The sequence below is a fragment of the Macaca fascicularis genome, chromosome 1 (assembly GCF_037993035.2).
Source record: "Macaca fascicularis isolate 582-1 chromosome 1, T2T-MFA8v1.1".
Taxonomy (NCBI): Eukaryota; Metazoa; Chordata; class Mammalia; order Primates; family Cercopithecidae; genus Macaca; species Macaca fascicularis.
Window position 1 is genome coordinate 167,848,224 of NC_088375.1, and position 19,063 is coordinate 167,867,286.

The window sequence follows — 19,063 nt, forward strand, 5'->3', positions numbered from 1 at the left end:
ATTTTTCAGAAAAATTTTAACTCTAATCCATAGAGAGAGTTAAACCAATGGGCAATCTTGAAACGTAGGAAGAAGAGTGAAATATAGAAAGAAGAATTGTTTACCTGGATAAGATTTAAATGATTAACAACTTAATTCATAAAAACATTATAAAGATGAAAATACTTATATTCAATGTGTCTAAAATAAAGTAAAAGTCAGAATTTACACAACTAAACTAAGAAAGAATTAATGAATTGAGTAAGAAAAGTAGATTCTGAAAAGAAAGAACATTTTTGCTTTTGTATTGCAGTTATGATAGCTAATATAGTTAAAGACCAGTACAATTTTTCTTTTGTAAGAAGTAGAAAAAATAACAGTGACTGTTAAGTAGAAAAGAGGTTGTCTTTTCTATTTTTAAAAATATTTAAAAGTCTATTTTTGAACAATAAAAGGATTATATAAATAGGTCGTGATCTTCTAGAAAGCTGACACTATCATTTATACTCCAAGGCCTTTAAGAAATTATTATAATGATTATATGTTTAGTATTTTTTTACTGTTTTAGTGAATCACCTCAAAAACATTTGGGACCTGTCTGGCAACTACAGTGGATAGAACAAGATCGAGGAACAACAGGAGATGACAAAAGAGAAATACTAGTTTCTATATCAGCAGATGGAAGAATCGCCAAATGGGTTATACGAAAAGGACTAGATTGTTATGGTAAAAGAAAAATCAAGTTATCTTTTTCTTGTTACGTGCTGAATTAAAATTTTCTAGTTAACCATGTGTGAAAGGTGACAAATTTTGGTTTGGCCAGTAAGAAAAAAATTGGGCTTGGTCATTGTTTTTCTAAGCAGCTAGTTCTAGTGTGTGCTAATTTCAGCCTAATTATATGCAAATTTGGCAGAACTAATATTATATTTGCAGAAGAAATACACATGATATTTGCGGTAGTCTTTCATGTGGTAAATAACAAGTTATATATGTTTTTCTTTAAATACAGATTTGATGCGATTAAAGAGAACTACAACTACCAGTAACAGAAAAGGAGGGGAAAAGGAAAAGAAAGACGAAGCTTTGATATCTCGACAGGCTCCTGGAATGTGTTTTTCTTTTCATCCCAAGGTAAATTATTTCACTCTTATTTACCACTGGATATAACAGTTTCCAAAATTGAAGTGTATTAAGTCATAAAACAAGACCAAATATTAGCCTGTTAATGAATACTGTGCCTAATATATTAGAGACAGAAAGTAGATAAATGATTGTCTGGGCTAGGGGATGCAGGTGGAAGAATAGGTGACGAGGGAGGGAAAAGTAGGGAATGACTTACTAATGATGATAGAGTTTTTTTGGGAGTGATGAAACTAAAATTGATGGTGGTGATGGTTGCAGAACTCTGTGAACAAACTAGAAACTATTGGATTATATACTTGATACGTGTGAATTATATGATGTGTGAATTATGTGATATGTGAATTATATTCCAATAAAGATTTTTTAAAATTGTGCTTTGTAAGTGAAGAAATAAGCACAGATTTAACTGCTAACCTAAGGTGGAATGGTACATTCCAGTTGGCTATGCTATGATCTTTATCTGCTTTTGCAGCTAGATAGATGAGAGGTATATATTTCTGAGGAACTATGGAAAGATTCTCTTTACAACTCTGTGCTTAACTTGAGTGCCTCTCCTTGCCCCACTTGGCCACTCTGCTGCTCTATCACACTTACAGAAACTGAATCCACTTATATATAGTCTTCTACATTTCAATTCGCATGGTGACTCTCAGGATTTGGGGATTAGAAAGACCACTTAAATTCATGTTTACCGAGAATCAAATCAGAGCACAGTTAATGAAGTCCTCCTTTTTCTTTATCTGGAGATAGTTTGTTTTTTATTTTTAATTTATATGGGTACATAGTAGGTATATATATTTATGGGGTACATGTGATGTTTTGATACAGGCGTACAATGAATAATAATCACATCATAGACTATGGGGTATCCGTCCCTTCAAGCATTTATCCTTTGTGTTACAAACAATCCAATTATACGCTTTTAGTTCTTTTAAAGTGTACAATTAAATTATTATTGACTATAGTCACTCTGTTGTGCTATCAAATACTAGATCTTATTCATTCATTCTATTTCTTTGTACCCATTAACCATCCCCACCATCCCCCTACCCCCAACTACCTTTCCCAGCCTCTAGTAACCATCCTTGTACTCTCTATCAATCTGGAGATACTTTGTAATCAGAAAATTCAGCCACTGTGATAGGCTTTTTCAGAACATGTATTCCATGTTTTCTGTTACATGTAATATGATCATCTCTTTGGTGACACCATCATCTACGTCATTATGCAAACCAAGACTTGAACTCCTCTATTCTACCCTATCATCCAAATGATACTTAAATTTTATTGTCCCATCCCTTCGAGTCCAAGCCTGCTATTGCTAATGCAGTTCAGACCTTTCTTATTTTTTACTTTAATTACTACAGCCATCTTCTAACTTCCTTCATTATCAAATTCCTGTAATTCACCTTAACTTTGACTATAGAACAGTAGTTCTCAATGTGGGCAGGGAGGGGAGAATTTTCCCAGTAGGGAACATTTGGCAATGATTGGAGATATTTGTGGTTGTTGCAGCTGTCAGGAATTGAGGTGAGGGTGGGAAAGTGCTACCGGTATCTCTGGGAAGAGACCAGAGATGTTGCTAAACATCCTTCAGTGTACAGGCAGCCACCACCCTCCCAGTGCACATCAGTCCCCAACAGAGAATTATTTAGCCCAAAATGTCAATAACGCTTGGTTGAAAAAAACCTAGTCTAGTGTCCTGAAGTGTCCTTGGCATAAGGAATTCAAGATGATCATATGGTCTGTAAATAAAAACAGTTTTGCTTCTTTCTTTCTAACCTGGTTGCCTTTATTTCTCTTCCTTGTATGATTGTACTGGTTACAACCTCCAGTACAGGGATGAGTAAAGATGATGAAAGCATGCATATCTGTATTGTTCCTGATCTTAGAGGAAAAGCATTTAGTCTTTTACTATTAGGTATGGTGTCAGATGAAGGCTTTTTGTAGACGCAGTTAATCAGATTGAGGAAGTTCCATTACATTCCTAGTTTGCTGGGTGGTTCTTATTCGGAATGGATGTTGGATTTTGTTAAATGCTTTTCCGTATGTATAAAGATGATCATATAGTTTTTCTTTTCAAGGTTGTTAATATGGTGAATTAGATTGATTAATTTTTGAATGTTTATCCCTGAAATAAACTTTATTTCATTGTGGTTTATTACCCTTTTTAATATACTAGCAAATTTGATATAGTGAAATTTTGTTTAGAATCTTTGAATCTTTGGTTAGAAGAGAGGCTGATCTATAGTTTTCTTGTGACATCTTTGACTTTGCTATCAGGGTAATCATGTCTGCACAGAATTCCTTTTAGAAATAATTTTCATAAAATTAGTATGAGTTCTTCATTATATACTTAATAGAATTAACCATCTGGGCCTGGAGTTTTCTTTGTAGGGAGATTTTTAATTTTTAACTACAAATTCAAATTTTAATATATGTAGGGTTATTATGGTTATCTATTGCTTCTTGAGTGAGCTTTGGTAATTTGTGTCTTTTAAGGAATTTGTCTATTTTATCGAAGTTGTGGAATTTATTGACATAATATCCCCCTAGCATCCTTTAATAACTGTGGAATATATAGTAATCTCACCTCTAATTTTTTTTTTTTTTTTTTTTTTTTGAGACAGAGTCTCACTCTGTCACCTAGGCTGGAGTGCAGTGGTATGATTATAACTCACTGTAACTTTGAACTCCTGGGCTCAAGCTATCCTCCCACATCAGCCTCCTAAACAGCTAAGATTACAGCCACACACCACCATGCCTGGCTAATTTATTATTTAATTTAATTTAATTTAATTTAATTTAATTTTTTTGAGACATGGTCTCACTCTGTAGTCCGGGTTGGAGTGCAGTGGAGTGATCTTGGCTCACTGCAACCTTCATCTCCTGGGTTCAAGCGATTCTCCCACGTCAGTCTCCTGAGTAGTTGGGATTACAGGTGTGCACCACCATGCCCAGCTAATTTTTTGTATTTTTTTTTAGTAGGGATGGAGTTTCACCACAGTGGCCAGGCTGGTCTTGAACTCCTGACCTCAAGTGATCCTCCTGCCTTGGCCTCCCAAAATGCTGGGATTACAGGCGTGAGCCACCGCACCTGGCCTAATTTATTTTTATTTTTATTTTTGTAGTGGCGTAATCTTGCTATGGTGCCCAAGCTGGTGTCAAACTCCTAGGCTCAAGTGATCTTCCTGCCCTGGCCTCCCAAAGTGCTGGGGTTATAGGCATAAGCCATGACATTGCCCTGTGATTCCTAATATTAGTAATTTGTGTCTTCTCTCTTTTCCTGATTAGTCTGACTTATGTTTATCAATTTTGTTGAACTCCAAGAAATGGCTTTTGACTTAATTGGTTTTCACTATTTTGTTTGTTTTCTTTATCATCGATTTCCACTTTGATCCTTATTTCTTTTCTTTACTTTGGTTTAAATTTGCTCTTGTTTTCCTAATTTTTTAGAATGAAAGCAGAGGTCATTGATTTATGACTGTTTTCTTTTCTAATGTAGTTATTTGTGCTATAATTTTTTCCTAAGTACTGCTTTAGCAGCATCCCCAAAATTCTGATATGTTACATTTTCATTTTCATTCTGTTCAAATGACCAATTTTCTCCCTTGATTTCTTCTTTGATGGATGGGTTATTTAGAAGCATGTTATTTAGTTTCCAGATATTATTTCCAGATATTAAGCATGTTATTTATTTTCCAGATTTCCAAAGGCTTTTCTGTTACCAATTTCTAATTCAATCCCACCATAATTACAGAAAACACTTTTTATAAACCGAACTCTTTGAATTTATTAAGATTTGTTATAAAGCCCAGTATGTGGTCTGTATTGGTAAATATTTCCTGTATACTTGAGAAAAATATGTATTATGCTTTTCTTAGAATATTCTATAAATGTCATTCAGGTTAAATTGGCTGATAATATTGTTCAAGATTACTTCTCTTTGCTGATTTTCTTCCTACTTCTTTCAATTATTGAGAAAGAGGTATTAAAGTCTCCAACCATAATTGTAGATTTGTCTATTTTTCCTTGTAATTCTATCAGTTTTGCTTTGTGTATCTTGATGCTTTCTTATTAGGTACATACATATGTTTAGCATTATTATGTCCTATTGATCAATTAACTCCTTTATCACGATGAAATGACCCTATTTATAACTTGTGATTTTTTTTTTTACTCTGAAATCTACTTAGTATGATATTAGTGTAGCCACTCCAGCTTACTTTTAACTGGTGTTAGCCTGGTTTATCATTTTTTATGCTTTTACTTTTTACCTTTTTATCTCTTTATACTTAAATTTTTTTGTAGGTAGCATATAATTGGGTCTTGCCTTTTTATACAATCTTAAAATCACTGCCTTTTAATTATGATGCCAAGATCATTTACACTTAGTTTGATTATTAGTATGGTTAGGTTTGAGTCTAACATCTTGCTTGAAGGGGCATCTATAAAATATCTGGCTTCCTTATCTTGAGGCAGGACTCTGAAGGGCCATCTTTTCTCCATAGCTTCTTATACTTGGGACTAAGCCCTTGATTGCAACTGCGTCACGGCTCAACTGAAATATCTGCCCATTCCTGTTTCCTACATAGAAGTTGTTCCTGAGAGCACTCCCTGACACTTCTGGCATGAAATGTCAGAGTTTATTTCCTGGGAAACCCAACTTTTAACAATGACGTTGAAGATCGCTAGTGAAAAATGACCACTTATAAATGGTGTTAGAATAATAAGTATCCATATTAAAAAAGGAATTAGATTTCTATCCTATCATACACAAAAACCTTTCAGAAGAAAATGTAGGAAAATATCTCTAGGACCTTAAGGTAGGGAAAGATTTCTTAAAGCACAAAAAAATGCTAAATATAACAGAAAATGAGAACTTATGTTTATCAAAGACGGTAAAAAGAAAATAAAAAGATAAGTCATACACTGGGAGAAGATATTTATAACATGTTATAGACAAAGCAATCGATTCTAGAAAATATGAAGAACTTATACAAATGGAAAATAACAAGACATATTATTACTAAAATGATCGGGACACAAACAGAAGAGGAAACACAAGTGGCCAATGAACATAAAGTGCTCAACCTTATTAATATTCAAATAAATAGGAATTAAAAATGGTTGATATAATTTTACATCTAATAGAATGGCAACATTTAAGATTTCTGATGTAAGCAACTGTCAAACAGAATGTGAGTCAGATAACTTTTATACAGGACTGTCTGGGAATATGTATTGGTAATACCACTTTGGGAGAAATTATACTTTATCATATAGTTTAATTTTTTCTTTTTTTTAATATCATGTAGTTCAAAAGTGTGTATCTGTCTTTTCTTTGACAAGTTGTAATGAAAGAGCACTTACTGTTTCCCTGGACTGCTAGTTCCATTGTCAGGTACCTCTAAATGTTAGAAAATTTCTTATTTATTTTAAGCCAGTGTTTTTCTATGTAATTTCCAGACAGGATATTAAATGCTACCCTAATTACAGCAAAGGACCAATTTATATTTTCTTTTGCACAGTAGTCTTTCAGGTAGTTTGATTATTATAAAATCATGACAAAAGGAAAAGACAAGACTGGTATATTCAAGATAGCGCTTTTAGTTTGGGTTCTCGAATTGATTTTAATAGATCCAGAAATATCTAATCTTCTATTTATGACGCTTACTAATGTATCACAAGCCAATGCATTTCGATGTTCTGTGTTGTAGGACACAAATATCTATTTGGCTGGCACTGAAGAAGGTCATATTCACAAATGTTCTTGTTCATATAATGAACAATACCTAAATACCTACAGAGGACATAAGGTTAGTTTAATTATAGAAGATTGGAACATTTATTTTGTATTTCTGAAAAAATAGTACCATTATACAAAGAATATGTAATATGCAATAAATTTACAACTTCAGAGTTAAAAATACCATCTTGAATTAAGTGTTTTCTTCTATGGAAACTGCCAATAATGTACGGGGCATTTTATTTGAGTTCTAGATATCCTTGATTTCTTCTTGAAAGTTTTGGAAGTCACAAGTTTTGTTTCTAAAAGACTTTGCTTATGATAACATGCTGATCCTAAAGTAAAATTGTCTTTCACCCATACCTAGTCTCTATAGCTTTTTTTTTTTTAAGAGATGGGTCTCACTGTTACCCAGGCTGACCTTGAACTTCCACTTTATCTTCCACTTGATCTTCCCACTTTAGCCTCTAAAGAAGCTGGGACTACAGGCAAACACCACTGCACCTGGCTGTACATCTTGTCATGATTGTTTCAGACACTTTTTTTTCATTTTCTCCGTCCTTTCTTTCTTTTCTTAATACTCTTTATTTTTTCAAAGTATGCATAATATGTATTAAATTTAGTGAATATTGTAGCAACTATATTTTTATGTTTCTAAATGTAATAATTTAGGGAAGATTCAATCTATGATCTTATTCTCAGCTAAAATACTGCCCACACAATAATGAGTTGTGTGAAAATCTAGAAATCTTAGCATTTTTAATTTGCTAGTCAAGTTCAAAATAAATGATGTTAAATATTGTTTACCTATGTATTTTTTTTTATTTCTAGGGTCCAGTGTATAAAGTGACATGGAATCCATTTTGTCATGATGTATTTTTAAGCTGTTCTGCAGATTGGGGTGTTATTATATGGCAACAGGAGAATGTCAAGCCATTTTTGAGTTTTTATCCAACTACTTCTGTTGTTTACGATGTTGCCTGGTCTCCAAAATCATCCTATATATTTGCAGCTGCAAATGAGAACAGGGTGGAGATTTGGGACCTTCATATCAGCACGTAAGTGTTACTATTTTTCTTGGGTAAATTTACAGTAGAAGCAGTTCAAACTAAATTATAGCTGATAGCTTTGACACCAGTTAGAGGGTACTGTAGTTACTTTAAAAGAAGTAATAGTTTATGAGTCCTTTATGAATAAAGATAATACCAGGATGCTATATTAATGTTAATTATTTATACCGTATGTGATTTTAAAAATATTTGAATGAAAGTAGTTTACTTTGTCTGGGCACAGTGGCTCACACCTGTAATCCCAGCACTTTGGGAGGCTGAGGCAGGTGGATCACTTGAGGTCAAGAGTTCAATACCAGCCTGGCCAACATGCTGAAACCCCGTCTCTACCAAAATATACAAATTGGCCAGGTGTGGTGGCATGCACCTGTAGTCCCAGCTACTCAGGAGCGTGAAACAGGAGAATCACTTGAACCCAAGAGGTGGAGGTTGCAGTGAGCCAAGATTGAGCCAGTGTACTCCAACCTGGGCAACATAGTGAGACTATCTCAAAAAAAAAAAAAAAAAAAAGAATAAAGAAAGTAGTTCACCTTACTCATCTCCTCAAACTTTTACAGGACGATATAGGATGTAATAGCTATCTTGAGTTCTTATTCATTGCCTGATTTAGAGAAACATACAGAGGCATTTTTACATTTTTAATTAAAAATTTTCTATGATAGAAAAAAGGGACAAAATAATTATTTTTGCAACATTTACTTATGCTCTTACCTTGTTTCAAAACATATTCAAAGGGGTATGAACTTAATTAAAATTTTTGATTTAACATATTACATCAAAGTTATTAGAGGATTATCTAAATTAATTTATTCTTCCTAATATGGAAACTTAATACAATGTTGGAATAAAAAGGTTAATGGTTCTACTTTTTCAATTGGAAATTATACAATATCTTTATGTTAGTTTTTAGCAAAAACAGCAAGAAAATAAATTCTTGTTTGAAAGAAATGATGTCAAATTCAATGGGTTTATTCTTCATGAGAATTTTTTTTGCTAGGAATTATAATTCAGTAATTTTAAAATTTTGTCCTGGTTTGTTCTATAAAACAGTATGAACCAAAAATCAAGGATTACCAGTATGAGGTGACTAATATATACAGTGGCGGCTTAAATAATCCCACCTCTGATTTTAATTTTTCTGGAAAACCTGTAATTCCCAGGAGAACACATTTTTAAAAGAAGTATACAGCGGCCGGGCGCGGTGGCTCAAGCCTGTAATCCCAGCACTTTGGGAGGCCGAGACGGGCGGATCACGAGGTCAGGAGATCGAGACCATCCTGGCTAACACCGTGAAACCCCATCTCTACTAAAAATACAAAAAACTAGCCGGGCGAGGTGGCGGGCGCCTGTAGTCCCAGCTACTCCGGAGGCTGAGGCAGGAGAATGGCGTAAACCCGGGAGGCGGAGCTTGCAGTGAGCTGAGATCCGGCCACTGCACTCCAGCCCGGGCTACAGAGCAAGACTCCGTCTCAAAAAAAAAAAAAAAAAAAAAAAAAAAAGAAGTATACAAACTTGCTACTTCTCTTCTTTTGAGGACCCTAGGTAGATTGCTTTAGATAATGAAGACTAGGAAAACTTCTTGTTCAAAATGTACTTTTATGTTCTAGAGGTTTATTTGGATAAAAACATTATTCTGTTAAAAGACAGTTATTATTTAAGAAGTTGTGTTAGAGATCTCCAGAGAAACAGAACCAATAAGATGTATGTACTTACATCTATTGTTGTCTCTGTCTCTATATATCTCTATTTTTATATCTATCTCTTGAGAGAGAGAGAGAGACATTTATTTTAAGGAGTGGGTCCTATCAAATATGAAATCTGCGGTGCAAGCTGGCAGGCTGGAATTTCCGGCAGGAGTCATGTTGCAGTCTTGAGAAGAAAGGCATTCTGCAGGTAGAATTTTATTCCACTTTGGGTGGATATCAGTCTTTTCTTTTAAGACCTTCAACTAATTGGATGAAGCCTACCCACATTATGGAGGGTAATAGGCTTTATTCAAATTCTAGTGAATTAAATATTAATTGTATTTGAAAAAAAAATACCTTTAAAATAGACTGATGTTTCACCAAACAACTGGGTACCATAGCCTAGCCAAGTGGACACACAAAATTAACCATCACAAAAGTTTAAATTTATGAGTTCCCATCTTAGTTGTGAAGTACTTTAATTTACCTGGTTGAAATTAGTTCATTGAAGAAATGAAGGTGTTGATTAAGGAGTGAGGAACAGTTATTTTGAGTTTGGAAACACTTAAATAGGCTTATGGTTTTTGTTACATTTAATTTAAAAAATCTCGAATTTTTCTTTGTCTATTTAAAAGACCATATTAATATAACAATTGAATTTACAAATAAAATATTTCATTACAGTTTGGACCCTCTGATTGTGAATACTGCTAACCCTGGAATCAAGTTCACAACCATTCTCTTTGCCAAACAAACAGATTGCCTTTTGGTAGGAGACAGTGATGGACAGGTTTCTGTGTATGAACTGAGAAATATGCCTACTGCTTTGGAATCTGGCCGGGTGAGACTCAAGAGTAAAAAAATTTGTGTCATTTTATTATTCTATTCAGATATACTTTTGTAGCATGCAGAGGATTTACCTTTCCTAAGTATCTTAAGTGTAATATAATAAAAGAACATAAATTCCAAGAGTTGCTATCTTCTAGACATGGTACCCATTAGGGTTATTTTTTTTTCAACCTCATCTTCTTTATCTATCTGTAAAAGAGAATGAGAATAATAATCTTGGTGAGCAAAATAATTGTAAATATTATATGGGAGAAGCTAAAATTGTGCCTAGTATGTAATTGGGACTTAATAATTTTGAAAGATGGTCAAAGAAGTTTACTTCATATATTAAAAGATTGTTACATAAAATAATTGTATTTTTAGATATTTTCCAATGTTCCTCAAATGGGCATTTATTTCTGTTGGTTTAGCATTATCCTATTCTCTTATTCCACGTTCTTCAATACCCAAGTTTTGTGTCGAACTTTGACAAACAACTCGGTGTCATTAGATGCCTATTATTTTTAAAAAGTTTTCAATTTTCAATTAAAAATTTTCATTTTTTCTCTGTTTCTTGTGTTTACATTGTTATTATAAACAATAATCTGGTAAATATTAGCACAAATATGATAAATATGTTAAAAATATTTACAAATCAATATGAAAAAACAGCAAGACTTCAATAAAAAATGGGCAATGGTCAGGAACAGGTCATTCACAAAAAATGACTAGTAGATATGTTTTAAAATCCAACCTCACTAATAATTTAAAAGATAAAATATTAAATTCAAATAGCACTCTCACATATCAGATTTACAAAGTTTATTTAAAAATAATTTTTTAATAAGACTACTCTGTACTGGCAAACATTTGATAAGTCCTCTCATACTGGTGGTTGGAATAGAAATCGGTATAACTTTTTGGAAGCAATTTGACAATCTGAATCAAGACTGTTAGAAATGTTTAGAGAAGACCGGGCACAGTGGCTCATGCCTGTAATCCCAGCACTTTGGGAGACTGAGGCGGGTGGATCACTTGAGGTCAGGAGTTCAAGACCAGCCTGGCCAACATGGTGAAACTCTGTCTCTACTAAAAATACAAAAATTAGCTGGGTGTAGTGGCGGGTGCCTGTAGTCCCAGCTACTCAGGAGGCTGAGGCACGAGAATCGTTTGAACCTGGGAGACGGAGGTTGCAGTGAGCTGAGATGGCGCCACTGCACTCCAGGCTGGGCAGCAGAGCAAACTTCTGACTCAAAAAAAAAAAAAAAAAAAAAAAAGGGAATGTTTAGAGAATACTGATTTCCTTTTAACTAGCACTTCTGAGACTATCCTATAGAAATGTTTATAAATGTAATAAAATAAATTATAGCATTATTCATGAGATAAGAAAAGAAAAGGAAAAGGAAAACAGAACAACATAAATATCCAACAAGAAGGAAATGTGGCCAGGGAAATCAGATGATTGATTAGATCTGGGTCACATGTAGGAGGTAGAGTTCTGTCCCAACCATATGGACTGCAAATGTTAAATAAGTAAATCAATAAAATGCTTGTCATTTCCCCAGCCTAACATTCACAGGGCTTATTTATTTACTTACTTCAAATCTTTGCTCAAGTGTCACTTTCTCAGTTAAGTCTTTCCTGATCGTCTTATTTAAAATTGCAACCTCTACTATCTTTCACACCCCCTATTCAATACTCTTTCATGACTTATTTTTAAAATAACATTTAACACCTTTGAATATACATAAACTTACTTCTGCATTTTATATCTATTTATATATAAATTTATGTATGCATTATAACATAATTTATTTATATATTTTGTTAATTGCCTGTGTCCCACACCTAGAATGTTAACTCTATGAAAACAGTGATTTTTGTCTCTTTTGTTCTGGGTTGTATTGCCATGGTCTAGTAGTGTCTGGCTTATAGTAGTTATTCAATAAATGCTTGTTGAATAAATATGCATTGAAAAACTAGAGAAAAAATTAACATGCTTTGTATTACAACTATTAGTTTTAGGGGTGGAGTCTTGGATAAATTTTATGTTCCAGAGGTTCATTTGCATAAAAACATTATTCTGTTAAAAGACAGTTATTATTTAAGAAGTTGTGTTAGGGGTCTCCAGAGAAACAGAACCAATAAGATGTATATTTTTCCTTTTACTTACCTGTTTTCCATACCATCTGTATTTGTTTCACAAAACGCATTGGTTTTCTTACATAATAATTTTAGTCTACTCTGAGGAATGTAATCCTAATGGCTTTTTCGTGATATTAAACATTTTTTCATTTCTCACACATTCATTGAGTATCAGATATTTTAACAGGTACTGGGATATTTATCTCCACACTGAAACTTGCCTAAGATGCACAGCTCAATGGCCAAAAGAAATTAAAAGAAAATTCCATTCTTATTCAAATCTCTTAAAATTTTTAAGTGAATCCAAATACATAGTTTATAGTAATCTTTTTTTCTTCTTTTATCCATAAGCCTCCAATTCTAAATGTAGCCTCAAAGCCTAAATTCATCTTTAAAAAAAAAAAAAAAACTCTATGTTTCTCTTAGTCCATCTCACAAGAGCTCTAAGAACTTGCCCATAAACTCTGAATTTGCGGTGGTTGGAAGCGGGAATTGAGTTGTTTGAGTTGTTTTAAAATTTTTGTTATTGTGTGTTGGAGATAGTGGTGGAAGAGAAATCTGTGAGTATTGGCATGTTGATTATTTTCTTTTCATCGAATGTATATATGTATTTGTGTGTATGTATTTTATAAATATTTATATATATGTGTGTGTGTGTATATATATATATATCCTGTCAAGTGTGACAATAATCTATCAATATAAGTTGGAATATTTTGAATACTTATTTTTCTTACTAGTTTGAGCCCCTTGGAAACATATATGTAAGTGTCTAGCGCAGTACTAGCACACAATGGGCATTCAGTGAATGCTGAATGACTATCTGAATGAACAAACACACAAGCAAAAGGCATGGTTTCTAAGAAAGGGACAATAGATATTCAAGAAAGTATAATCAAGTGGCATGATCTTGGCTCGCTGCAACCTCTGCCTCCCGGGTTCAAGTGATTCTACTGCCTCAGCCTCCTCAGTAGCTGGGATTACAGGCGCCTACTACCACACCTGGCTAATTTTTGTACTTTTAGTAGAGACAGGGTTTCGCCATGGCTGGTCTCGAACTCCTGACCTCAGGTGATCTGCCCACCTCGGCTTCCCAAAGTGCTGGGATTACAGGCGTGAGCCACCATGCCCAGCCAATTTATTTCTTATTTCTAATGTTCCGTAAGGTAGCCTTTCTATTTACAAAAGATTATTCAGTTTACTTTGATTTTAAAAACTCATATTCAAATGATATAAGATTTACAAAAAATGAACAGTTCATCTTAAGTTGTTACATTTAGATTATATATTTTCTTATTCTCTTTTTAAGTCTAGCAGATTTTAATACATGCTAAGTGAGTTTTTGCAACTTAATTAAATTTTCTTAAAGATTTTAATTCTCATTTATAAATTTAATATATTGGACTTTTAAGTACTTCAATTTTCTTATGGACAAACAAGTCTCAGATACTTAAGGAATTCTTATTAATTTTGTAAATTAAAAATGTGATGAATACTATATTTTCTTAAATGTTCCAATGCTGTTTACAAATTGGTAAGATTTCAATCCATGATTGTAAGTCTAAATCAATTACCCAAATTACACATTTATATAAGAAGCAAATGTTTCTGTTAGACACTCCAATATGGCAACTTCTCATATACATAATGCATATTTAAAATATTAAAATTATATAAATTCCTTAATGCAGAAAATACTAAAGTTACCTGTTTGATTTGCTGCATCATTTTTGTGCACAATGTTTATTCTTCTCAGGGTAAAAAAGAATAACATTATAAGTAGTTTTGAAGACTATTTTCACAGCTAGCCAAGATGCATCTTGACTTAAGATTTTAGCCAGGGAATGAGGCCTGACACTGTGAACATTTAAGGGGATTTACCTAACTACCTTAGCTGCCAGCCTGAGCCCTGTTTTACTGTTGATTTGTCAATGCTCCAATGCATTTGTCTCCCAGCCCATGTCTCCTAAAGTCTAGTTACACATTACCTAAGTCCTCCGTCATCTCACGGAAGTCTGCAACCCTTCCCATGTTGCTGGATCACTTGATTGACTTCAATTCATTGATTTACTGTATCATTAAATTCTAAATTATTACAGTTTTCCTGTTCAGTAGGATTACAACTTTTGTAGATGTTTAAATGCCATCTGATTAGATTAGATTATATCCTTATTTTATTTATTTATTTTTTAAAAGAAAAGGTCTCACTCTGTTGCCCAGGCTGGAGTGCAGTGGCCTGATCTTGGCTCACTGCAGCCTCAAACTCCTGGGATCAAGCAATTGTCCCACCTCGGCCTCCCAAGTAGCTGGGACTACAGGTGCACACCACAATGCCTGGCTAATTTTTGTATATTTTGTAGAGATGGGGTTTTGCCATGTTATTCAGACTCATCTCGAACTCCTGGACTCAAGTGATTTGCCCGCCTAAGCCTCCTCAAATGCTGGGATTACAGGTGTGAGCCACCAGGCCTAGCCCAGATTTTATACATCTTTAGGGCTTTGTTCAACTCACGGGCAATGGTGTGAAAAACATGCTAATGAGAAAACAATGTTTATAGCAGCCTTGTTTGTACACTGACAAATTGAAAACAACCCAAATGATTATCAGTGGAAAACTGGTTAGATAAAATATGACATTTTCACATGTGTAACTACAATACAGAGATTTAAATGACCTATATCTTAATGTGTTAATATGGCAAATTTTGAATAAATTTAAAAAACAGTGTTGAGTGATAAAAGCAAATTTCAACAAGGTAAGTACAATATGTTATATGCAAGTATTATTTTAAACACAAAAATAAAAACATATTCTTAGTAGACACATTTTTAGTTGGTAAAAGTATAAAATATAGACTGGAATATAGAAGAAAAATGCTTCATTTTTGTGTTTGGATTTGAATTAGTTATGCCATCTTTTAATTTGAACAGTATGCTCTACAAGCAGAAAGCTAAGCTTAGAGAATCTGAACATTTTTGGTAAATCTGTGTGTGTGTGTGTGTGTGTGTGTGTGTGTGCGCGCGCGCGCATGCGATTTCAAGGCTGGTAAGAATAATTTTCTTAACAAATCAATTCCATATGTTAGTAAATAAATATAATTTTTGGATACAAGTATGTTTTTCATGTTTTGGTCACTATATTTGAAAGGCTTTGGGTTATAGTTTTTGGGAGATTAAACAGCAACAAAAAACCATTAATTAGATTTTTTTTGTTACTTACAGCCAAATGTTAATGATATACCTTTTCTTTCTTAGCTTATGAGAATTATAGTCATAATAATAATTTGAAGTTCCAAAGTTGCTAATGTCAAAAACATTATTTCCTACCAAGATATCTTGTCAAGTAGCATTATGACCTATAATTTTTTCATTAATTTTAACCAAGAGTGAATCAGAGTTTTGGAAGCCTTATGATTTCATTCTATATGAAAGATGTGCACCAAATTTAGCATAAAGGCTACCCCTGGGACGTGAGGGAAAGGGAAGAACAGTTTTAGGAGGTATACAAAGGAAACTATGTTTTATCAGTGTCTTTCAGGACTCCAGTTAGTATCACTTTTTCTAATTGCTACTTTTAATATTTTTAACTTTTAATTTTTAAAATTTATTTTAATTTTTTGTACAGACAAGGACTTGTTAATGTTGCCCAGGCTGATCATAAACCCCTGGCCTCAAGTAATCCTCATATCTTTGCCTTCCAAAGCGCTGGCGTTAACAGGTGTGAGCCACCATGCCTGGCCCTCTGGAGGTTTTAAGTGACATGATTTCTGAAACTCTGGCCCCTTCCTGATGAGAGCAAGGACCAGAATATTTTTGTGGTAGGATATGGCCAAAGGTTCGCTCCAGCCCTGTCCTACTAGCTTAGGGTTCATGGTTAGTGGTAACACCAGCCTAATGTCTGGCATGAACAGGAGACTGGAATTCAAGGCTTGCAATTATAACTTTATGATGTAGCTAACTGTTGGCAGGAGTTACCACTGCATTAACATTCATGACTGGGGAAGCACCAGCTCTTCTACTGTCATGATGAGGATTGCTGGTGGTCTAAGTCTTGAGCTGTAGAGAATTATGGTATAAGCATTTGGGAGAAGTCAGTTTCAATGGTGAGTTACAGAAGCAACTCCTTTTCTGCAGGCAGCCTGTGGAGAATCCCTCCTGGATACTAATTTTACTATTATGGTTCATTATACAAGTGTTTACCATGTTTTTCTCTGTGTTCTTGCTGTTTGCATTTTTCCAAATTGAAGGAAAAATAAAAAGATAACTGAAATGTTCAAAAAAGAGTTTTAGAAACATGAATCTGTAATATATGTAAGAAATTAATGATGATAGACACTGAAGGCAGAAGAAATAAACTGTTGATTCATTTATTCAACAAGTATTAATATTTACTGAGTATTTACTATGTGATGGGGTTGGTTTTAGGAACTAAGGATACAACATTGAACAAATTTTTGTAGCTACCTCTTACATTTGCCCAAGTGAGAAACTGAAGTAGAAAGAGATGAGTTTGAGAAACATATTAAGGTTAGAATTGACGGACTTGGCAACTGATTTGGCGTGCAGGACTTTGAATGATGGGGAAGTGCCAAAGATAGCATAGTATAGGCTAAAAAATATGAACTGACTTATGTTACATTATCTAAAGAGTTCAGTGATTTTCTCAAGATTACATTTACTATGCGATAGAGAAACTCTTCTGCTTCCAGTTCCTATCTTTTCACTATACTGTCTTGCTTAAAAACTCACCTCCCATCTTTGATTTTCATCCTCTTATATATGATCATTTTACCCATTTTAGTATGAATATCAGTACCACTAAGTGAAAAATAACAAAACCCACATGGAAATTGAGAAGTTCTACTCTCTAAGTCAAGCATTAATAGATCAGGGAAGAACTTAAGATATCAGTAAGTTTAACCGGTACTTTATAAATGAGAAAGTTTAGGCTTAAGCATTAAGGCTAAATAGGAGCTGCCAAAATTTTCTTCTTACTGAATCTTTATAAAATTATTTATCAGAATTCATCAAAAGAGTCTTTCAGCCAGGCGCGGTGGCTCACACGTGTAATCCCAGCACTTTGGGAGGCCAAGGTGGGTGGATCACGAGGTCAGGAGATCGAGACCATCCTGGCTAACACGGTGAAACCCTATCTCTACTAAAAATACAAAAAGTTAGCCGGGCGCGGTGGCACGTGCCTGTAGTCCCAGCTACTTGGGAGGCTGAGGCAGGAGAATTGCTGGAACCCAGGAGGCGGAGATTACAGTGAGCCGAGATTGCGCCACTGCACTCCAGCCTGGCGACAGAGCAAGACTCTGTCTCAAAAAAAAGAGTCTTTCATGGAAAGAGTAGGTTTATACTAGGAAATAACCATTACTGTTTAAACTTACCTTTGCTTGTTTCCCTTTTACAATCTTATTGGATATGTGTATCACTAACTTATAAATTTTAAATGGCATTTTAAAGACTACTTTACCTTTTAATTTGCATTTTATTGCATTGTAATTGTGTGTCTCTTTTTTTTTTCAGGGAGATATAATAGATACTTTGCTTGGATCCAAGTCAAATCAACCAGCATAATTCATCATTCTTAATATTTTTCTTATAGTTGTTTTAAAAAAGGAATTGTTTAATATCCAATAATCTGTATTATGTACTGTACACCAGATTTTGATTTCAGAAAACAATATTTAATGTATAACTTCCACTTAATTTAAATTTAATGAACTTTTATTTCAGAGATATTTGATTAGTTTGTGATCTAAGAGTTATTCTTAAGAGTTTCAGTGGAATTTTCTTAATTTTTCTAAAGATATTACTACTATACTTCTTGTCATATTTTAAGTACATATGAGTACATGTACATTCTTATATAATGTCTAAATGAGTTAGAAAATTATTATACCTATAGAAGCGAAACTTGGAAATTATTAGAACCGCTTAAACTAAAATCTTTATAACACACAATTCTATTGACTTTTAAAGCTTCTGCTTTCCAGGCGCTGCTTTCTAGGCTGTGTTTTCCAGAGTTTATAATTACGTAGTTTTTAGTCTGATGAAAATAGTGGATTCTTGTACCTAACATTTTATCCTCTTAGAACTAAGAGACGAAGCTATAGAGCTTTGTTAGACTATTTGGCAAGCAAAATATATGACAGTAAATACCAGAATTTTGTTGTTTGGCCAGTGATTATCACATTCCCAATTCAGTAAGAAAAATTAATCTGGGACACAACAGGGTACTCTCCTCTGTTTGCCCAGAATCAGCTCTGGATTTTAAGCCCAGACTTCAGTGGACCCAGATAGAAAATAAAAAGTCTCTGATCTATAGGCCACATCAGGATGTTATTTTATGAAGAGTTCTAGAGCAAGGTTGTGAAAATCGGAGTGTAGATGGGGAGCAGTGACTCCTGCAAATATTCATTGCTAACAGGCTATTCTATGCAGTTTGTTTTAACAAATCC

General features: G+C 33.9%; 1 protein-coding gene across 1 annotated transcript in view; it reads left to right on the plus strand.

The window, feature by feature from the left end:
* DNAI4 (dynein axonemal intermediate chain 4) overlaps positions 1–18,818 on the plus strand; it is a 106,335-nt gene extending 87,517 nt beyond the window's left edge. Inside the window, 6 exon segments of the mRNA XM_005543105.5 lie at positions 548–705; positions 989–1,110; positions 6,843–6,941; positions 7,703–7,929; positions 10,311–10,467; positions 18,129–18,818. Of these exon segments, the coding sequence (XP_005543162.3) occupies positions 548–705; positions 989–1,110; positions 6,843–6,941; positions 7,703–7,929; positions 10,311–10,467; positions 18,129–18,179 (814 nt within the window). The 3' untranslated portion in view covers positions 18,180–18,818.
* The last annotated feature ends 245 nt before the right edge of the window (positions 18,819–19,063 follow it).